Genomic DNA, 22,976 nt, shown 5'->3' on the forward strand with positions numbered 1-22,976 from the left:
CAGCGTCGGCGTAAAACAACGTTGCGCCATCGCCCCCGTGTCAGAGAGCTCCGGTTTCTCTCTGCCGCGGCAGGTCAGCAGCCCTCTGAAGAGCTTTATTATGAGCTGGCGATGTGCGCAGACACAGAAACACTGAGCCCTCGACCGGACCGCCTGCGTGAACGTGAGCTCGTAACTGCCCATCAAAACTACAGCGAAGAAGCTGCACTATAACCCTGTCAGATCTACAGTGATGAAGCTGCATTATAACTCTGTCAGACCTACAGCGATGAAGCTGCATTATAATCCTGTCAGACCTACAGTGATGAAGCTGCATTATAACCCTGTCAGACCTACAGCGATGAAGCTGCATTATAACTCTGTCAGATCTACAGTGATGAAGCTGCATTATAACCCTGTCAGATCTACAGTGATGAAGCTGCATTATAACCCTGTCAGACCTACAGTGATGAAGCTGCATTATAACCCTGTCAGACCTACAGCGATGAAGCTGCACTATAACCCTGTCAGATCTACAGTGATGAAGCTGCATTATAACCCTGTCAGACCTACAGCGATGAAGCTGCATTATAACTCTGTCAGACCTACAGTGATGAAGCTGCATTATAACCCTGTCAGACCTACAGTGATGAAGCTGCATTATAACCCTGTCAGACCTACAGTGATGAAGCTGCATTATAACCCTGTCAGACCTACAGTGATGAAGCTGCATTATAACCCTGTCAGACCTACAGTGATGAAGCTGCATTATAACCCTGTCAGACCTACAGCGATGAAGCTGCATTATAACCCTGTCAGACCTACAGTGATGAAGCTGCATTATAACCCTGTCAGACCTACAGTGATGAAGCTGCATTATAACCCTGTCAGATCTACAGTGATGAAGCTGCATTATAACCCTGTCAGACCTACAGTGATGAAGCTGCATTATAACCCTGTCAGACCTACAGCGATGAAGCTGCATTATAACCCTGTCAGACCTACAGTGATGAAGCTGCATTATAACCCTGTCAGACCTACAGCGATGAAGCTGCATTATAACCCTGTCAGACCTACAGCGATGAAGCTGCATTATAACCCTGTCAGACCTACAGTGATGAAGCTGCATTATAACCCTGTCAGACCTACAGTGATGAAGCTGCATTATAACCCTGTCAGACCTACAGTGATGAAGCTGCATTATAACCCTGTCAGACCTACAGTGATGAAGCTGCATTATAACCCTGTCAGACCGACAGCGATGAAGCTGCATTATAACCCTGTCAGACCTACAGTGATGAAGCTGCATTATAACCCTGTCAGACCTACAGTGATGAAGCTGCATTATAACCCTGTCAGACCTACAGCGATGAAGCAGCATTATAACCCTGTCAGACCTACAGCGATGAAGCTGCATTATAACCCTGTCAGACCTACAGTGATGAAGCTGCATTATAACCCTGTCAGACCTACAGCGATGAAGCTGCATTATAACCCTGTCAGACCTACAGTGATGAAGCTGCATTATAACCCTGTCAGACCTACAGTGATGAAGCTGCATTATAACCCTGTCAGACCTACAGTGATGAAGCTGCATTATAACCCTGTCAGACCTACAGCGATGAAGCAGCATTATAACCCTGTCAGACCTACAGCGATGAAGCTGCATTATAACTCTGTGACAGAGTTAGTGACAGTGTGATTGGAGGCAGAGAGAGAGATTGGGGGAGACGATTTGGGGTCAGGGAGGGGAAAAACTGTCAGTGACAGAAAGTGAGAAAAGGTGACAGAGAAAGCAAGAGACCAGGTAAGAAAAAGAAAAAAGTGAAAGGAGGTGTCAAGTTTTAATTGTGTGAAAAACATACCGCTGATGTATCGCACAATGAATTCAAATGCCACTCCAAGCATGCCAAGCATTTTATTTAACTGAAGTGAAAGTGAGAGGGAATCTGTAAGTGGCAGTGTTCATTCATCACTAACAGTAGACATAGGGTCCAACAGGCACCACATGTACTCCGCAAAATTTAATTTAACATTTTACAGAGCACTTTTCTATTTACACACCACTTTACACTTTACTATTTACACGCTGTTTACACCTTACTAGTTACATGCTATTTACACTGTACTATTTACACCCCATGTACACGCTATTTACACTTCACTATTTACACGCTATTTACAATTGACTATTTACACTGTACTATTCACACCCCATGTACACGCTATTTACACTTCACTATTTACACGCTATTTACAATTTACTATTTACACTGTACTATTCACACCCCATGTACACACTATTTACACTGTACTATTCACACCCCATGTACACGCTATTTACACTGTACTAGTCACACCCTATTTACACTGTACTAGTCACACCCCATGTACACGCTATGTACACTATGTATTAAATCATGAAGCAAGGGAAGCGTGGCGGCCGTGGGTGAGAGCACAGGCAGGAGATCAGGTTTTAATCACATGACTAAGCCTCTATGATGGCTTTGTTCTCTCGGTCCGCCCCCGGGACCTAAAACCAACAAGGTTGTTTCCGCATTCACCAGGTTTCAAGGAATTAGGAAGTGAAAGGAGTTTTTTCTTTTTCTTTTTCTTTTTTTTTTTTTTTTTAAAAAATCCAAAAGGCCCGTGCGAGTGGGAAATTCCATGCCGGACAGGTGCAGAGACACGCACCTTTATCCTGTTTCCGTCCTGCAGGTACTGCGCTATCGACTTGGCCATGGTTTCCAGGAAGAACCAGGAGTACTGCGGGGGGGGGGGGGGGGGGGGGGGGGGGAAGCATGGGAAATGTGAAAGAGTGAACCCCAGAACACACCCAGGTGAGAACATCAGAAGCTCCTGCCAAAACTAATATACTGACTAATACACTGGAGTTGATATTAAGAGTCCAGGGGGGCCAGTCAGGGAGCTCTGACTGCACTTGGCTGCATCTCTAAATTAACACACTCAATTACTTTGGGTACCTTGGGGCAATCTACAGCAGAATGTCTGGCATGTTCACAACTGAATGGCTTAAGTTAAAGTTCATGAGGAAATAGATCCAGGCAGCATTTCTGCACTGAGTGTACAGTAGGAAAAAAACGGCAACCTGAGTTGATTGTGTGGGATAGAGTGACATCTGCTGGACAGGATGGGAACAACTTGTATCTCCGGCTTCAGAAAACATTCAATGTGGCCCCCTCTATACCACTTGGCCCAACATTAGCTAGGTAATTCATTTGTATACAAACACGTGTGCAACCCGCATACACACATGCACATACACGCACACACACACACACACACACACACCAACATGCACACGCACACACACACCAACATGCACACACACGCACACACACACACACTCACCTTGAGCAGCTTGTTGCTGGTGATGACATCAGCGGTCTGCTTCAGGATAGCAGTCACGGCAGTGGCCAGGACTTCGTGTGTGGTCATTGAGCTTCCTCCCGCCATCTTATTGGTCATAAAAACATACTGTGGGCACAGAGCAGGGATGTTCTGGTTAGGAGCCAAGATGGCAGATCATTTCCAAAAAGGCATTCAAGACATACATGAAAACAAAAACTGTGTCTATTGTTGTTGCAAAATTATTCTGTTATTCTCCAAAGAAACCATTCAAAGGGTTTGGGTTTGCAAGTCGCATAAACCTTTTGGGACTTTTATTTTGAAACAGCTGACTCGCTTGCTCTACATCATAGCTGCCCAACCGTGTCCCTGGAGAACTACCGTCCTGTAGGTTTTCACTCCAACCCTAACAAAGCCGCACCTCATTCGACAGCTACACATCTCATTGAGCTGCTAATTAGTAGAGTCAGGCGTGCTTTGTCAAGGTTGAAATGAAAACGTACAGGACGGTAGATCTCCAGGAACAGGGTTGGAAACCACTGCTTTAATCAGTTCCGTTTGTGACAGAATAAACTCGTTCAGCAATGGACCCCTGCCCTGCACTGTCCCACACTCAGGCACAGCAAAGGGGAGGGAGCGCACAGGCACGACACACCTTGAGAAAAGAGCGCAGGTACTGATCCAGGCCCTCCTCGTGGCAGCGGGAGACGATGTGGATTATCACGCTGCGGAGACAGAGGACGCCGCAACCGTTAGGCAGGCGGGCCTTGCAACCAGGTGGACGTAGGTTTCAATCCCAGGTCAGGTCACCGTTCCCATGCACAAGTTACTCAACCTGAAATCACTCAGGTAAATATTTACCTGTCTTAAGCTCTGTTAAGAACTTGGAAAAGGGCTTCTCCTACAATGAATAATCCAATCGATCAATTTTCCTTCATCCTTTCCTGAAGCTCCCAGTGGGAAAAACAGTTATTCTATTCTGTTCTGTTCTCTTCTTGTAACAGGTCAATATCACTCAGGCAAAAGGATGCAAAATAAGTGAAAAACAAATAAACTGCAGAACAGGTGCTGTAAAATCATGCATTTGTGACTGTGCGTGTTGGGGGGTGGAGGGGGGGTGGGGAGGGGGTCACCGTGTGGAGTTGACGGCGATCTCGTGGGATTCTTTGGTTGCCGTGGTGAGGACCTCAAACAACTGGACCAGAATGGTGGGAAGGAACTTGATGATGACCTGGGTCTCCATAGCATGCAGACACTGGAGGGAGGGAGGGAGGGAGGGAGGGATTTATTTGATTGGTTATTGGATTTGATTTGCCTTCTTAACCATGGTTCCGGCACCTCACATAGTAACCATGTCTTTGGTATTAAGGGAGAGCGGGAGAACGTCTCATGTGACCTATGCATTTTAAGCTGGGGGGAGGGGGTGCACATACCATAGCAACTAGCAGCTTTCTATTATAGTCAGAGAGACAAAGAGTGGGCAAATTTTGTTGAATTCTATTGAATTCTACACAAAATGAAACTGATGTGGTCAGACTCATGGCTGGTGTACTCTGGTAACATCCTGCAACCTTCTGCCTTTGTTCCATGTCTTGAAAACATCTTGCTGGCCAATTAACACACATGTAGAAGTGGAGGAAGACACATTCAGAAACGGATTGGGCTAACAATGACAGAAACTACGATTCAGGGATCAAACATCGTGCTAATGAACTATCGTAGTTATTGTGTTTATTGCAGTATTGTTGTTTTTTTAGGAAAGAGAGAGGGGTAAACCGGAGAAGACAGAGGAGCATCTCTCACCTTCAGATACTTGATGAGTTCTGCTGGGCTGTCCTCAGAGCCGGAGCGAATCAGCTGGCAGTGCTGGAAGAACTTGTGCAGGTGCAGATCCTGAAATGGGCCAATCAGAACACAGAGCACCGCAAACGCACCAATCAGCTATCACAAATCATAACACAGAGCACCGCAAAAGCACCAATCAGCTATCACAAATCAGAACAACAGAGCACTGCAAAAGCACCAATCAGCTATCACAAATCAGAACAACAGAGCACTGCAAAAGCACCAATCAGCTATCACCAATCAGAACACAGAGCACCGCAAACGCACCAATCAGCTATCACAAATCAGAACAACAGAGCACCGCAAAAGCACCAATCAGCTATCACCAATCAGAAGACAGAGCACTGCAAAAGCACCAATCAGCTATCACCAATCAGAACACAGAGCACCGCAAAAGCACCAATCAGCTATCACCAATCAGAAGACAGAGCACCGCAAAAGCACCAATCAGCTATCACAAATCAGAACAACAGAGCACTGCAAAAGCACCAATCAGCTATCACAAATCAGAACAACAGAGCACCGCAAAAGCACCAATCAGCTATCACCAATCAGAACAACAGAGCACTGCAAAAGCACCAATCAGCTATCACAAATCAGAACAACAGAGCACTGCAAAAGCACCAATCAGCTATCACAAATCAGAACAACAGAGCACTGCAAAAGCACCAATCAGCTATCACAAATCAGAACAACAGAGCACTGCAAAAGCACCAATCAGCTATCACAAATCAGAACAACAGAGCACTGAAAAAGCACCAATCAGCTATCACCAATCAGAACAACAGAGCACTGCAAAAGCACCAATCAGCTATCACAAATCAGAACAACAGAGCACCGCAAAAGCACCAATCAGATATCACGAGATCACGAGAGAACTGCCTCCCTTTTTACTCAGGTGCAGGTTAAGCTAATCTGCGGTCACAATGCGAACATCACGCCACTCAAGGGCCCTTTCTGTTTGAACTGGCCCAGCGTGGGTGAGACAGACGTGGGCGGCGCGAGCGGCTGCGGGTACAACCAGCATACCTGGGTGTAGATGGTCGACGCCACGTGGGTCCTCACTTTGAACAGCGGCTTGCCGTTCTCCACCCACTTAACGTCCGGAGCCGACTGTGGGGGGGGGAGGTGGGGGGGGGGGGGGCGGGAACGAGAGCAGGAGGAGCACCAATCACATCGCAGCATTAGACACAGAACGGTAACGGGCTTCAGCGCTAAGGATGCTGGGAGCTCAGCGTTGCGTCTCCAGCCTGTAGAAAGACAGCCTGCTGAGGTCGGTTTTAGTGATGCGCGATAATATCAGGTCTGAATCGGTGTCAGTCAATGGTAGTTTAAAACCAACTCATTCGTACAACCGGATGCTAAGACGAATCTGAACGCTTCACATTTTAAGCGCTTACTGACATACGCCCAGCTAACACAAAACGTCCTCACAACGCTCGTGGAACGTTTGGCGAACGTTGTAACATTGCCACCACAACGGCGGCAGAGTTGTGAGCCGCGTTTTGCGTTAGCTGGGTGGCTCCCGTCGGCGCTGAGCTGGGAAACGGGACGGGCGAAGCGCAGGCCCGTGAAGACGCTCACCTTTTTGGAGTCCTGGGCCTTGTCCCACAGGTACCCGGCTGGCAGGCTGGCAGACACAGAGAGCTGCAGCTCGGAGGACTGCAGGCGCCCGTCCTTCAGCAGGGGGACCCAGGAGTAGCCCACTGACAACAGGAGTTACACACATTTCACAGACCAAGGACACACACACACCCATACACATACAGGCACACACACACACACACACACTGTCCCGTACTGCTGTCCTTGTGAGGACTTCCCATTGACTACATTCATTCCGTAACCTCTAACCCTAACCCTAACCCTAAACCCAACCACTACATGCCTAACCTTAACCCTAAGCTTAACCTAATTGTAACCTTGACCCTAAGTCCTAGCCCTAAAACAGCCTCTTGACCTTGTGGGGACCAGCATAAGGTCCCCACAAAGATAAATATTCCTCATATTTCTATCCTTGTGGGGACATTTGCTTCCCACAAAGATAGTATTACAAGTTCACACACACACACACACACACACACACACACGCAGGCACAGATAAGGCAGGTCTTACCCAACGACTCCACGCTTTCTCTCTTCTTGCTGCTGAACTCGCAGCTGATGTGGTGGAAGGTGAACAGCACGTGATGCTTCTCATGGATGTGCACAGGCAACTCAATCTTAACCTGCGAAGAAAACGCAGGCACAGCACAGGGTCTCTCACGTTTACTGAAACTAACCAAAGGAGCGCAGTCATAAAAAGTGAACTCATAAAGGATGGCGTATGCTGTAGCTTAAGGGAAAGCTGAACCTGTTTCAGGGCACATGAAGCGTTTGACAGTCTGCGGGACGGGGCGTGATTCGCCGTGGCGTCACCCAGGGAAGGAGGGTACGACGGGTCAGCGGGGTATCACAAGCGGGTCGGATTTCTCTGCTTAGTCTCAGGGGTGCGTTAGGGCAGCCCTCCTGGTTTCAGGGGTGCGCTAAGGGCAGCCCTCCTGGTTTCAGGGGTGCGCTAAGGGCAGCCCTCCTGGTTTCAGGGGTGCGCTAAGGGCAGCCCTCCTGGTTTCAGGGGTGCGCTAAGGGCAGCCCTCCTGGTGTCAGGGGTGCGTTAGGGCAGCCCTCCTGGTGTCAGGGGTGCCCTATGGGCAGCCCTCCTGGTGTCAGGGGTGCGTTAGGGCAGCCCTCCTGGTGTCAGGGATGCCCTAAGGGCAGCCCTCCTGGTGTCAGGGGTGCCCTAAGGGCAGCCCTCCTGGTGTCAGGGGTGCGCTAAGGGCAGCCCTCCTGGTGTCAGGGGTGCGTTAGGGCAGCCCTCCTGGTGTCAGGGGTGCCCTAAGGGCAGCCCTCCTGGTGTCAGGGGTGCGTTAGGGCAACCCTCCTGGTGTCAGGGGTGCCCTAAGGGCAGCCCTCCTGGTGTCAGGGGTGCCCTAAGGGCAGCCCTCCTGGTGTCAGGGGTGCCCTAAGGGCAGCCCTCCTGGTGTCAGGGGTGCCCTAAGGGCAGCCCTCCTGGTGTCAGGGGTGCGTTAGGGCAGCCCTCCTGGTGTCAGGGGTGTGTTAGGGCAACCCTCCTGGTGTCAGGGGTGCGTTAAGGGCAGCCCTCCTGGTGTCAGGGGTGCCCTAAGGGCAGCCCTCCTGGTGTCAGGGGTGCGTTAGGGCAGCCCTCCTGGTGTCAGGGGTGCGTTAGGGCAGCCCTCCTGGTGTCAGGGGTGCGTTAAGGGCAGCCCTCCTGGTGTCAGGGGTGCCCTAAGGGCTGCCCTCCTGGTGTCAGGGGTGCCCTAAGGGCTGCCCTCCTGGTGTCAGGGGTGCGTTAGGGCTGCCCTCCTGGTGTCAGGGGTGCCCTAAGGGCTGCCCTCCTGGTGTCAGGGGTGCCCTAAGGGCTGCCCTCCTGGTGTCAGGGGTGCGTTAGGGCAGCTCTCCTGGTGTCAGGGGTGCGTAAGGGCAGCCCTCCTGGAGTCAGGGGTGCGCTAAGCGACCATCACCACGAAGACCGTGCAGCTCGTTTGGCCAACTGCAGTGTAAACAAATTGGAGCATTTGCCTCAGAGGACAGGCACTGCTCCCGGAGTTAAAGAGGTCTTTGTTAGCAACTGGGAACTGCATACTGGGACAAAATACATTTTAAAGAGGATAAATATTGGTCAAAACACAGAAAGCACCAGCATATTTCTAGTTGTGGGAAAATGGTTGCGAAAGGAATAAAGATGGGCATTTTGGTAAAATACAGAAGCGTATTTGTTTTTTTTTTTCCTTTGTTTTTGTTTTCAAACACTAGTCATGGGATGCTGCAGCACAAAGCCTGAGGCATTTGGGAGCAATATCAAATTCGGCCACCGGGGGGCATCAACGGAAAATGACGAATGCAGAGAGCATGCTGGCTTGTCTGCACCAGTACTGTGCGTCAGGGGATGAGACTTCCGGGCAAATGAAATCATCAGCCTTGAGTCAGGCCCACAACATCCCAGTCTCACTGCTCCTTCAGACACTAATAGTTTCCATCTCAACCGAGCCCAGAACTTAAGTACAACCAGGCGATACAGCTGATTACATACACTGCCATAGAGCAGCTTCAGTTACAAGGTGGGTAGACTGCATCTGTGAGAAAATTACACTGATGGAAAGACTTTGCCGGGATGCAAGTGCACTTAGTATGTTTTCATCTTAACAAAGCATGTCCAACTAAAAACCTTCCCTGGGTTTATTCTTTTTTTTTTTTTTTTTTTTTTTTTACAATTTATAACTATAACTACGAAGTATAACAGCTTCAGACAACAGCTTTTTTCCCCCCACAGAGACCAAAATATATTTAAAAATATAAAACCTTTGTTCAAAATACAAAAGCGTATGAGGGGGGTCCCTCGAAAGCCCGTGAGCCTGGGTGGGGGGGGGGGGGGGGGGTTCTCCGAATCAGAATCGGCGAACCCGGGGTGCCGTAACTAGCCAACGAGGGCCCGGTTCTGCTTGACTCACCTCGTCATAAAACTCTGGGCTCTGGTTGTGGTGCAGGACGGCAGCGCACGCGCTGCTGGTGAAGACTGGCTCTCCCGGCTTGCCGTAGATACACTGCAAAGCAACACATTCACACGGGCGTGATTCACAAGGGAACGCGAGAAACGCACAGCGGCATCACCCTGTACACCGCCACACGCGTTAGCGGTGGCGCTGGAACGCGTGCTCGACGGCGGTCTTTGTGAAAACAAACCCGTACTTTGGGATAATGAGATGCTAGCGATAAACGACAGCCCTGCGCGAAGCTCTGAGTTCGCACACAGACCGTCAAGCTAAAGTCACAGATTGACCCGGCGTGAGTCAGGCAAGCACGTCGACACGCTTATAACCACGGAAACAAACGCAACAGCTGAAACAAATATGAATTTTTTTTATAAGTCACAGGATATTATGCAGATATATTTGGTCATACAAACCTTACCAAGCAAGGTTTCACTTTGAAAAAGGTTAAGACGGCAATGTTTCACCTTGGGAAGCGAACCTGCAACCTTCAGGTTACAAGCCCAGTTCCCCAACCTGCATGGCTAATCACACCCCTTAATTACACTACACTGCAGCCGTACGCTGACACTGCTATGGCTAGTGCAGATCGTTTCTGAGAGAAAAGCTCCAGCAGGAAGAGGAAGCGCTGTGTGGTTGAGGGGGTTAAGGGCTCTGGTGTGGGGGGGTGGGGTGGGTGGGGGATGTGTGGTTGGCTGAGCATGTCCCAGGACCAGTCGAGCCCCTCGTGCCTACTCATGTGACTGGGACCTCCCCGGGCCAAGTACAGCATCACAGGCATGGCCCAGACAAGGACACGGGGGCAGGTTGGGGCAACTGTGATGTCACTCCTAGGGCCCGTTATGTAGCAACAGGAAGTCCAGGCTTCCTCGGTGTTGCGATAAAATAACTGTGAAGTGCGGCAGGAGCCGGGGTGTAAACCACAGCCCCCGGGAGCAGCTCAGCGCTCCGCGGCTTCCGAAGAGGCAGTTCGCTCGCGTTCGCTGCTCCACCTGGACGCGCTCCCAACACACTTTCATCCTTTTTCCCCCCCCCGTTTCCAAAAGGGAAAATAACAACCGCTGGGCTGTTCTCCCACCCGCAAAAAAAAAAAAAAAAAAAAAAAAAAACTGAAGCTGTTTTTAATGCCTGCAAGCTGTCTGCAGGGAGTGAGGGAGAGAGAGAAAGAGGGAGAAAGAGAGGTGGAGAGAGGGAGAGAGAGAGAACAAGAGAGGGAGAGAAACAGGCAGAGAGGGAAAGAGCAAGAGAGACAGAGGGAGAGACGGCGAGAGGGAGAGAGAAACAGACAGAGAGAGAGAGAGAAAGAGAGAGAGAGGGAGAGAGAGGGGGGTGAGAAAGAATGAGCGAGTATTCATTATTTCTGTCCTGCCAACTGTAATGACCACCTAGAATCAGACTGTCTCCCTCCTCGTTTTGGACATGGACCTGCACTTTTTAGTAAAGACTTAAGAACAGTGTACAGGACAGCAATTTTTTTGGGGGGGGGGGGTCAACCCTGCGCTCACCTTCAGGCCAACGGCGCCCTCTTCGTCCGAGTCCCGGAACTGCATGCAGACCGCGATGTTCCGCGCCTGCGGAAAACACGCCACTTTTCCGTCACACGCTCTCTCGCGGCGCGCGGCGCAGGTCATGTGACGCGCGACGACTTCGCCCGTCCCGTAAAAAACCCCAAGAAACACCGACTCCACGCTCACATCACGCAGACAAACACGCTGGAACACACGCTACGCTCACATCACACAGACAAACACGCTGAAACACACGCACGCTACGCTACGCTACGCTCACATCACACAGACAAACACGCTGAAACACACGCACGCTACGGTACGCTACGCTCACATCACGCAGACAAACACGCTGAAACACACGCACACTACGCTCACATCACACAGACAAACACGCTGACACACACGCACGCTACGCTACGCTCACATCACGCAGACAAACACGCTGACACACATGCACTCTACAGGCCGAACGGGAGGCCCGTGGCACAAATGGCTTTTTTTTTCCAGTTAAAGAGAGGCTTGTTTATGTGGTAAAAAATCCACCTCGGCATTTTAACTTTAATTGAAACCTTGGATCTGAGCACTGAGCTGGTCAAAAGCCTAATCCTCATTTTTGGAACTGGACCCACAAAGGCTTTACGGGAAACGGCCTTACAGACATAATCACCTCGAGGAGCCGGTGAGACAGAGACCCGAGAAAGTCACAAGCCCCCGCACATTCTTCCCGGGATTTAAAAGCGTGTCTTTCAGCACCGAAGCACAAATTCATTCTGAGCTAAATCCAAGGTCTCTCAGGAGAAGAAACGCACGCGGCCGCACCGCAGCCTCGTACCTTGGCGAAGGTCTTCTGGCTGTCGTACTTGAGCTGCAGCGGGTAGACGTAGAGGTGGTGCTTGTACACCGTGAACGGGTGGTTGTACTTGGCCTCCTCGGGGAGAAACTCGTCGATCTCCACGGACACCCTCTCGCACTGCTCCTCGAAGGGCTTGACGGGGATGTAGGAGGAGGTGACCGAATCTGGGGGGGGGGAGTGGGGGAGGTGGGGGGGAGTGAGAGAAGAGACAATGGTCATTTCTCCAAAGAACATGATGAGTCAGCGGCGAATCTGTCTGTGAACACCCTTTACTGGATAGATCCAAGTCCATAGCATTCCCTACAGTAGCCTTGCCATACAACAACAGCAGCGCGTATACCTGCACAGTGCCCAGGGGGCAGAACAGTGTGTGTGGACAATGGCGTCAGGGGAGTCTACGTACTGGAGAAGTCCGGAGGCACGCATTCAATGGTGACGTTCAGCTGGCCGGGAATGATCTGCAGCTTGCTCTTCTCTGGCCTGCAGACGTCAGAGACAGGCTCTGTACAAAGCACTCTGTGCAAACTCACACACACACACGCAGCCATTGGGATACACTTGTACATACAGACACACGCACACAGACACACACACAGCCACTAGAATATACATGTACATACACATAGTAAATGAATCCGCACACACACACACACACACACGCGCACACATACGCACATACACACACACACACGCACACATGCACACACACACACACACACTCACTTCTTGATCTCTGCCAGCAGCTTCATGAGGTCATCGGTGGAGATCTTGCTGCTGTCCTGGCGGTACAGAGGGGAGAACTTCCCGTCCATGTCCAAGCTTCCCTGGGCATCCTTAAACACCTGTCTGAATCGCAGGTGAACCATTATGAATCAGGTAAACTGTAACACACCTGTATGAATCCGATACAGTGTAACACACCTGTATGAATCAGGTAAACTGTAACACACCTGTATGAATCCGATACAGTGTAACACACCTGTATGAATCAGGTAAAGTGTAACACACCTGTATGAATCCGATACAGTGTAACACACCTGTATGAATCAGGTAAAGTGTAACACACCTGTATGAATCAGGTAAACTGTAACACACCTATATGAATCAGGTAAACTGTAACACACCTATATGAATCAGGTAAACTGTAACACACCTGTATGAATCAGGTAAACTGTAACACACCTGTATGAATCCGATAAAGTGTAACACACCTGTATGAATCAGGTAAACTGTAACACACCTGTATGAATCAGGTAAACTGTAACACACCTGTATGAATCAGGTAAACTGTAACACACCTGTATGAATCCGATACAGTGTAACACACCTGTATGAATCAGGTAAAGTGTAACACACCTGTATGAATCCGATACAGTGTAACACACCTGTATGAATCAGGTAAAGTGTAACACACCTGTATGAATCAGGTAAACTGTAACACACCTATATGAATCAGGTAAACTGTAACACACCTATATGAATCAGGTAAACTGTAACACACCTGTATGAATCAGGTAAACTGTAACACACCTGTATGAATCCGATAAAGTGTAACACACCTGTATGAATCAGATAAACTGTAACACACCTGTATGAATCAGGTAAAGTGTGAGACGCAGTGTTAGGGCACAGTGTTAGGGTGCAGTGTTAGGGCGCAGTGTGAGGGCGCAGTGTAAGGGCGCAGTGTTAGGGCGCAGTGTAAGGGCACAGTGTTAGGGCACAGTGTAAGGGCACAGCGTAAGGGCGCAGTCTTACTTGGCGGCCCAGGCAAACGGCATCCTGTACTGGCCCAGGCGTTGGCAGGTCTGCTTGGCAGCCTTCAGAACCTTCTGGGCTGTCTGCAGAAACACAGACAGACACACCCCGCTGAGCAGAACACACACACACACACACACACTCCGGCTCTCTGTGTCTGTCAGCAGTCACGCACAGGCAGGACAGCAACCAGCAGCCCGGCCGTCTCTACGGCAACAACAAAGGGCTCCACGGCGGGATTAATCCAGTTCGTTAGACGTAATTAACGAGCGAGGCGGAGAAATGAGAGGCGTGCTCAAAATGAGGAATATTTCTCTAACGTTTCTGGATTTGCGCTGCATGTACGTTCTGCCCTCCTTAGGTTCGGTATCACTTTACCACACGCTAATCCTAACCTCAGAAAAATGTCAAGAAATTATTTAACTGACCCCAGTTCAGTGTTTTGGGGACACTAAATTTGGGAACGGTTGTAGATTCCATGTATTTATATATTTGGTGCTCTGACCAAACACTTTCCTTGAGCTTAATTTCAAAATACTGCACCTTTGTCCTGTAGATTTAACAAAAAAATGTATTTTAAGCTTCAACTACATTTTTCCCCCCAAAAATTCTAATAATGCTACTGAAATAATAATAATAATAATAATCTTTCTAGTAATGATAACAATAAAATGCATTTTAATGCAGTGCTCAAAAAGAATATGCTGGAGGGAACAGCCCTGTGACATCACGTGTGACATCACTCCTGCAATGAGTGGGGGCGGGGCCATGGCCCAGGCCCCTGTCTGTCTGTGTACTAGCCAGCCTACACTGGACTGCAGCAGCAGCGGCAGCAGCGGCAGCTAGCGACGGCTAACCTTGCTGACGTCGGAGGTCTTGATGTAGGGCTCGGCGCAGTGCGTGATGCCGTTCTGCAGGACCTTCTCGATGCGGGCCACCAGGACGATGTCAGCGTGGGGATTGGTCACCGAGAATATGCCCTGGGGAGGGAGGGGGAGAGAGGGGGAGAGGGGGGGAGGCGATTGGTGGGAAGCTGGAGGACAGAATCCGATCCCTTAAAGAAACAATGTTCAGAAGCCTTTTCACCACAGAGGCTCGAGAGCTGGACACATTTTCACATTTTTTGAGTTTCTCTGGCTTGGGTTTGAGGTGGTGCAGCTGAAGCTGAACCATGTCTGGACTTGGGACGAGGGGGGTGGGGGGGCAACACTGAGCCCATTAACTGCTTTTACACAAGAAATAAGACAATCTCAACATGCATTTTAGTCTTATATTTAGATTTAAAATCTTATTTATATGACTTTTTTTTTTTTTTTGCAAAATAACACAAAAACATTGCCAATGAGGTTAGACAGTTGGACTCACTTCAAGACTCGCCAATGGGGGAAAGAAAAATTTCACGTGACAAGCAAAAAGTAACTTAAAACAAGATGATGTTTTCCACTCGAGAGAAAAAACAAAAAGATTTTAAGCTTCATTACAAGAAGTGAAATTAAAGACACTTTTTTTTTTGCAGAGTGCCCACGGCTGATGTACGCACACACCACTAAGCGGTCTCTCCTCCGCAGCGCTGATCTGACTGAGGGACCGGCGTCACTGATCATCACTCATAGCGTGGGACTGACGCTGGGAGCGAGAGAGGAGGGATAGGGTTTCGCCCCTGGAGAGAGACTGCAGCTGAAGCCTTCAGAAAGGCATACGCCACTGTGGGCAATTCGCTTACAGAGTAAGACACAAACTAAGATAACTGAATGTAATTTTTAAACTGCTTGATAAATGAATAGGGCAATGTATCAGTTGCAAGATGCACAGTGGAAAACACTTACAGATACTGCCCTTCATGTGTTCTGTATAGTGGCACAGGGTAATTTGGGCATATTTTACTTAGTTAGCAGGACAAATGTAAGTGTCTAAAAGCTCTTGGGCCGCATGCTAAACTGTGCGTCTGTTTTAACTGACTCGCCAACACCGACGTCTGGGAGAGAGCAGACCCCTTAACCGCTTCCTAATCTCAGGTGATTGGTGGAATGGTCGACCAGGGCCAGCCTGTGCGAATTGCAAGGGATTTAAAAAAAAAAATTGTTTAAATATCCCTGTCCGCCTCCGCTTTCATGCCGGCCCCCCACCGCTCCCCTCCCCCTGACCCCCCTCCCTGCGAATTCTGGAGGAGCCTCCAGGAAAGTAGCCTGTAATCACATCCATCGTCTCTGGATGGCTGCGTTCTGGCTCCACTCTGCACTACTGGCTCCAGAAAGCCAAGCTGTGCGTCTGATCAGGGGGGGTGGGGGGGTGAGGGATGGGGGAGGAGGCTAATTGAGCAAAATGCTAATGCGTCGCGCCAAGGGAGGGAGAGAGTGCGTAGCCCTGCTGGATACGAGCCACGTGGAAGAGCTCAATACAATGTTTAAACAACCGCTAACATGAAGCGACCGCACACGCGTCCACTTCTAACTGCCACGGCAAACAAGAGCGCAACAGCACACCCTGCTACTCCTAACCGCAAGGCTCTATTTCAGCGCTAACGCTAACAGGAGAGCAACAGCACACCCTGCTACTCCCAACCGCAAGGCTTTATTTCAGCGCTAAGGCTAACCGGAGAGCAACAGCACACCCCGCTACTCCTAACCGCAAGGCTTTATTTCAGCGCTAAGGCAAACAGGAGAGCAACAGCACACCATGCTACTCCTAACCGCAAGGCTCTATTTCAGCGCTAACGCTAACAGGAGAGCAACAACACACCCTGCTGCTCTCGACCGGAAAATCTGACTCCCAAGTTCTATGCTAAATGCTAACAGGGGACATCACTCCTGGCCAAAAAGTTCTCAGTTCAGGCCAAACGGTATCGCTAACAGGAAACAGAACTCGCATTATACTGGAGCGCTGCTGCTCTGGTCTGGAGTATCACTTAAGGCTCAACACACCAAACCTCCAAGGGTCAGGGCCTAGCTCTCTGGACTTTTATTATTTTTTTTGGTTCACCAAAAGGCATTGTTTCTGGAATTCAGACAATTAAGTATGAAAGTCCAATAATTAATTAAACTAATCTAAATATTAGACTGCAGTTAGATAAACGATAATGATTGAAAGTGAATTGGTTGAATCGAGGCATTTAGAATGTTAAAACACCTGTGCATAGTTTCCAAGAAAACCCTTCCCACAACTTCCCAGTCTAAATATAGCAATTAAGTTGTGCTATGCATTTGGACAGAAATTCCTTTCACTCATGTATCTTCCAAAGCCCAAAAATCTAGCCAGTTACGGCACAGAAAGAGTGAAATTTCTAAATTCAGTGAGGTTATGAGGAAATCACATTTCAAAAGACTCTTTAGTCCACAGGTCTAAAGATTGGGGCCAACCAGTACAAACTGGCGGTGGTGCTCATGCAAGCAGTGTGTAGGAGCAGATTACTCTTGATGTGGTAAGATTAAAAAAAAGCATAGCATAACACAAAGACAAGAACAGGCCATTCAACCCAACAATGCTCACCATTTTCTTACCACTAAAGGTACCTAGTGCTCACCTTTAACCTACAAACCAGATATCTAGTAACTAGACCATTATCAAGTCCGCTTTAGACCGAGTTTCTGCCTCTACTAAACTAGCAAGCTATCCCACACAGCGACTACTTTCTGTGTGGGGAAAAAAAGCAATTAGCCGTACAGACAGGGCAGTACAGACAGGGCAGTACAGACAGGACCGTACAGACAGGGCAGTACAGACAGGGCTGTACAGACAGGGCAGTACAGGACCGTACAGACAGGGCCGTACAGGGCCGTACAGACAGGGCAGTGCAGACAGGGCCGTACAGGTGAGGCGGCGCCCTACCTGGGTGGGGAAGCGGAGCAGCGACTCAGAGACCCTCTGCAGGACGGGCAGGCCGTTGCCCCCCCCGCCGTCGGGCTCCGCGGCGCCGTGGGCGGGGCCGTCGCTCAGCATCTCCCGCACACACGGCGGGTTCAGGTCCACGTGGAAGTCGGCGGAGATCTTGCAGCTCTTGGCGACGTCGAACAGAGCCAGGCTGATGAAGAATGGCTCCACCTGTCCAAACAAAACAAAAAAACACACACACACACACACACACGCACGCACACACAAACACACACACGCACGCACACACACACACACACACACACACACACACACACGCATGCACGCACACATAAACACACACACACACACGCACGCGCACACACGCACACACACACACACACACACGCACGCACACGCACACACACACACACGGGAATTACATCCAGCCATCTCTCTTACGCGCAGTTCACTCTGAGAGCGGCCGTTATGCATCTGACGCACGACCACATTAAAAGGACGGATGGAGACGGTGGGAAAAGGACGTTCCTTCAGAGACAGAGACGCTTCAGGGACACGCTTTTCCAACAACACACGTTCATCAAAAGAATGGAATTTAGCATCAATATATATACGTTACAATCGCACAGTGGGCGCTCTCATCCAGAGCAGTGGCACCGCGGTTCCGTAAACAGCCACATCAATAATTCACAGTTCTACAATTTACGCATTTAGCCCGAGGCTTTCAGCCAAATCAGCTGAGGGACGGTGGGCGCATTTCACATTACAGGCATTTAGCTGACGCTCTTATCCAGAGCGACTTACACAACTTTTACAGAGTATTTACACATTGTATCCATTTATACAGCTGGATATATACTGAAGCAATGCAGGTTAAGTACCTTGCTCAAGGGTACAACGGAAGTGTCCTACCCGGGAATCGAACCTGCGACCTTTCGGTTACAAGCCCAGTTCCTTACCCACTGTGCTACACTCCGCATTTAACCTCGCTCTAGAAAAGCGACGCGAGCGCTGGACGACGATGGCGTTAAAAACGGGGCCGTGCATCGGCGAGGCGCGACGTCCGACCGGCCGCCATGCGCCCTGCGTTCCCTTTCTCGTTCGGGAGCACGGAGGTACGAGGGCGAGCACGGCAACCGCTGAGGTCGAAAGTGGTTGCCATGGCTACGGAGTTCCTGGGGCGGAGCGTCAGGTAACCGCGGAGGGGACGGAGGTTTCGCTCCGACGAGCACTGGGTTTGACATCTTGCGGCTGCTGACGCAGTCGCTGCCCTTGCTGTCTTGCAGCTGGTCATGGTAATTCAAACCCGAGCTCTTACTAGACTCCGGCTCAACCGTCCACCAGGAGGCGCTGCTTCTCAGCGCTTCTGCTCACAGATGGCTTTTTCACAAGCGCGTGGGCCGACTCGACTTCAAAAGGGGTAACAAACAGATGGTGGGAGGCAGTGTAGTATAATGGGTAAGGAAGTGGTCTTGTAAACTGAAGGTCACAGGTTTGACTCCTGGGTAGGACACTGCCATTGCATATATCCAGCTGTATAAATGGAAGCAGTGTAAATACTCTGTAAAAGTTGTGTAAGTCGCTCTGGATAAGAGCATCTGTTACAGTAAATGCCTGTAATGTAATGGAAGGTGAAGGGTCGGAGAGAGGACATTCGTCCCTGTCTGACGGCATCCTGCTCTGTCCTCACAGACTCTCCTGTGAGCCTGTAGAACAAGCGGCAATACAGTCGTGCAAGACAGACATTCTAAAGTAAAAGGAAAGGGACACTTGAAGGAATAGGAATCAGTCCTCTGCCAAAAAAGCTTTTTCCATCTCTGAACAAAATGCACTAGCTGACCCCGATGGACTAAAGCAATAATCATATATTACAGGACATGGTCATGGTCATCTAGGTACAGTACTACTCAATGAATAGAACTGACTCTGATACTGTTCAGCCCACGGGAAGTAATGATGTCATTCTGTATACTGAACATAAGGTAGCGTGTGTCTAACATATAAAATGTTAGACACACGCTACCTAAGCACCTTCTGTTTTGCATAAACTATGTCCAGATTCCACTAGCGATATGCAAAGGTAAAAACTTTGACGCAGCAGAGCCTGCAGGTGAAGGTCAAAGGTTAGGTTAGGTACGTAACCAAGGAGACAGTGGCCGTGTCCAAATCAGCACACTGGCCTACTATCTGAGTATACAAGTTGCATACAAGCTGTATACCCAACAGTAGGTGAGGGTGTGATTCGGACACAGCCAGTGCCGAACATCGTGCCGATGAGCACGCTAGCGGCGGCGGCGGCGAGGTCAAAGTTCGCGCGTACGTTCGTCAGGACGTCGTCGTTCTTCTCGCTGACGCAGCCCTGCAGGGAGAAGGTCAGGTCGTGGCAGCTGACCACCACGCGGCGGCCGAACCGCTCCTCGAACGGCTTCACGTCCGGCTCGATGCCCGAGAAGTCCAGCCTCTGGCAAAAAAAAAAAAACCAGAGAGAAAAGGAGAGAGAGAAAAGGAGACACTTCATTAAGCCCTTTTGAAGAGTAGGTTTCCTGGAATGTTTTTTTTCTTTTTTTTTCTTCAAAATTCTAAGTCGGTGTTCTAGAACTCCACTGCTTTCAGTCACCAGTAGCGATTGTGACATCATCATTAGAATGTTCAGCGAACGACACTCTGACCGCACGTTTGTGATCTCACACCTTAAAGGCTAAAGCATGCATGCAAGCAGGGCTGACACGAAAACACACACACACACACACACACACACTTACCTGTGTTTCCGGGTCCAGTGTAAACAGCTTGAGTCTCCCCTCATTTCTGTTGATTTTATTGAGCTGGTCTGTTTCTCTGGCATACTAACAACAACAAAAAAGGGGGGGGGGGGCTTAATTTCAGTGTTCCCCACATCACACACAACTCATATGCCTCAGACATGCGAGAGGCAAAAAGGGAGGAGAGGAAAGGTCTCATCTATGATAAACACCTCTTAGTTAACAAAGCTAGAAAAGCCTCCCTTACCCCGCACGAGCTGTGAAGAGATAAATAAACTCACTCGGCTCACTGAAGTACAAGCAGCCGAAGAGATAAAAATCCAAACAGAGCTGGAGTTGGCTTAGGCCTCTTGTTCGGTCTCGGTCAAATCGACCCTTTTTAAACTTTCAGCGAGTAAGAGAGAAATGGCACTTTTGGGAGACGTATTTCATAGGCAAAGATTAAACCAGTGCAAATCTGGTTCTAGTTTTCTGTCTCTGTTTGCTGTTCATCATCTGTATTTGCTTCATGTCTTTTTGGCCCATGTGGTTTCTTTGAATACAGTAAGATAAAAATGGAAAAATAATGAAATAATTGAGGATGACAGTTTGAAAACAATAAATATCAATAATCTACGGCGCGAAAACCTCGTTTCATTTTAATCTCTCACAGACAAACATAATATATGCCCCCCATGCCTTCAATACAGCGCATTTATATAAATCCCAACTTTATGCTAAACGTGATTAAGCAGAGGTGAATGGCAACCATTGAGATATATTGTTTAAATTGTTTGAACGTTAGTGACTAAATATAAGTAGTCCGCCCATATGTAGGTGAGTCATAACGCTTCTCCTCAGCACTTTGTACAGGGGGGAATACCGGTATTTTATAGGACGGAGTGTAGCACAGGTAAGGAACTGGACTTGTAACCGAAAGGTCGCAGGTTCGATTCCCGGTTAGGACGCTGCCGTTGTACCCTTGAGCAAGGTACTTAACCGAAATTGCTTCAGTATACATCCAGCTGTATAAATGGATACAATGTAAAATGCTGTGTAAAAAAGTTGTGTAAGTCGCTCTGGATAAGAGCGTCTGCTAAATGCCTGTAATGTAATATTTAGAAAAGACTAAATGTTAATTCTAATTATGTGCATTTTCTACTTCCTGTAAAGGCGTGGAGTGAGTTCTAAGACTGCGATTGAACACACGCTAGCCGATTGCGGCTAACTCTTCATTCGCACGAATCAGAGCTTGGCTCGTGAAGTGACATCATTCACAAGCCTGCGTTTGGAGACAGCGCGTTGCCAAAACGCTCACGCTTCGGAAAGACTTTTACTTTTCGATGTTGGCGCTCTCACCCGGAGGTCAGAGGCTGGAAGACAGCCAGATTAACACACTCTAGAGTGTTTTCAGCCAGCCTTACCTCTCCACAGCTGCCAAGCCACACAACATCGGAAACCGTTTAAAATGCAACCGCTTCCAAAAATTCAGGAAGGAAGCCCAAGGTGGAAAAACAATCTTTCGTGGATTATGCTCAACATCGCTCGTATTAAAAATAACGATAACGTACGTCAAATTAACACTTAGAGAACGCTCTGAATGTTTATTGAACCCTTACTGTTTGAACGTTTAAAGGGCGATCTCTTAACCAGATTTATACCGTAGAGGAAGTATCCGTTGGACAGATATGCATGCGTATTGAGCACACCGTCGTCGTGTAAGGGCAAAGTCGTTATTTAGTCTTCCCGCAGGAACATGCTGGCGTTCGCTACAAGACTCCGGGAGCTGTAAACCCGCCCTCGAGCGACTTAACACACGTCCGTCTGGGAGACACCTGCAAAGGCGCTTTTTCCTCACAGCGCAGAGATTAAAAGGGTCTGGTCAATCACGGCAGTTTTACCGCGTCTTCGCAACACTCAGTTCCTCCAAATCTGAGCTAGCTTGCTCGCTCGTTCGTTCGTTCCGACACTGGCCCATCAGGAATATATATATACGCTGCTGATAGGGAGTGAGGAGAGGAGGGTTTTTGTTTTCGCGAAGACGGTAAGGAACTGAGGTCTGCCTCGTACAGCGGAACGCATCTCCCTTTATTTCCGCTTAAACGGAGCACTGAGGAGCAGTGTTCTCTCTCGCTCTCTCTCTCTCGTTAGCGACTGTCGCTAACGCCGTCGGTCACCGCTTCAGAACGCGGGATCGTAAAACGAGCGCTAAACCCAGAGCGAAGACGGCAGTCTCCGGCCGGTAGGACAGAAGGTCTTTGTTAGCAGGCGAATGCCCCCGCCCCCCCACCCCCCTTTTCCTCTGCTACCCCTGACCCCCTTGACCTTTGACCTCTCAGCAGTGAGTCAAGTACCTTCATGAGTTCCGGGTGCAGACTCCTTCCAAGGCTCTCCATAATGGTTTCCGCCTTCCCCTGACTACTGGTGTCCTCATCTGGAAAAGACAAGGGGGGGGGGGGGGCATGAGCCAAGGGGCCCATTGCTGCATGCCAGTCAGGACAGCTCAGGGACAGCCAGACTACAGCATGCTTTATTATTAACACCAAGC

At 49.3% G+C, this 22,976-nt stretch overlaps 1 protein-coding gene and 1 long non-coding RNA gene across 4 annotated transcripts in view; one reads left to right on the top strand and one right to left on the bottom strand.

Annotated features, from left to right (window-relative positions):
- dock11 (dedicator of cytokinesis 11) overlaps positions 1-22,976 on the bottom strand; it is a 72,957-nt gene that overhangs the window by 34,188 nt on the left and 15,793 nt on the right. For all 3 annotated transcript variants that reach the window (XM_035407476.1, XM_035407478.1, XM_035407477.1), the window contains exons 9-27: positions 22,783-22,862; positions 20,450-20,533; positions 20,008-20,148; positions 17,685-17,897; positions 14,717-14,839; positions 13,860-13,942; positions 12,828-12,950; positions 12,508-12,584; positions 12,084-12,268; positions 11,246-11,311; positions 9,702-9,794; positions 7,310-7,421; positions 6,778-6,899; positions 6,223-6,306; positions 5,152-5,241; positions 4,482-4,603; positions 4,004-4,073; positions 3,352-3,477; positions 2,674-2,745 (exon numbers count right to left, since the gene is read on the bottom strand). In XM_035407476.1, coding sequence (XP_035263367.1) covers positions 2,674-2,745; positions 3,352-3,477; positions 4,004-4,073; positions 4,482-4,603; positions 5,152-5,241; positions 6,223-6,306; positions 6,778-6,899; positions 7,310-7,421; positions 9,702-9,794; positions 11,246-11,311; positions 12,084-12,268; positions 12,508-12,584; positions 12,828-12,950; positions 13,860-13,942; positions 14,717-14,839; positions 17,685-17,897; positions 20,008-20,148; positions 20,450-20,533; positions 22,783-22,862 — 2,066 coding nt within the window. The remainder of the gene's footprint in view (positions 1-2,673; positions 2,746-3,351; positions 3,478-4,003; positions 4,074-4,481; positions 4,604-5,151; positions 5,242-6,222; positions 6,307-6,777; positions 6,900-7,309; positions 7,422-9,701; positions 9,795-11,245; positions 11,312-12,083; positions 12,269-12,507; positions 12,585-12,827; positions 12,951-13,859; positions 13,943-14,716; positions 14,840-17,684; positions 17,898-20,007; positions 20,149-20,449; positions 20,534-22,782; positions 22,863-22,976) is intronic.
- On the top strand, positions 4,083-5,137 carry LOC118222138. Its single transcript, XR_004764236.1, has 3 exons — positions 4,083-4,197; positions 4,353-4,413; positions 5,106-5,137. It is a non-coding gene; the product is annotated as an uncharacterized LOC118222138 (long non-coding RNA).

The sequence above is a fragment of the Anguilla anguilla genome, chromosome 3 (assembly GCF_013347855.1).
Source record: "Anguilla anguilla isolate fAngAng1 chromosome 3, fAngAng1.pri, whole genome shotgun sequence".
Lineage (NCBI taxonomy): Eukaryota > Metazoa > Chordata > Actinopteri > Anguilliformes > Anguillidae > Anguilla > Anguilla anguilla.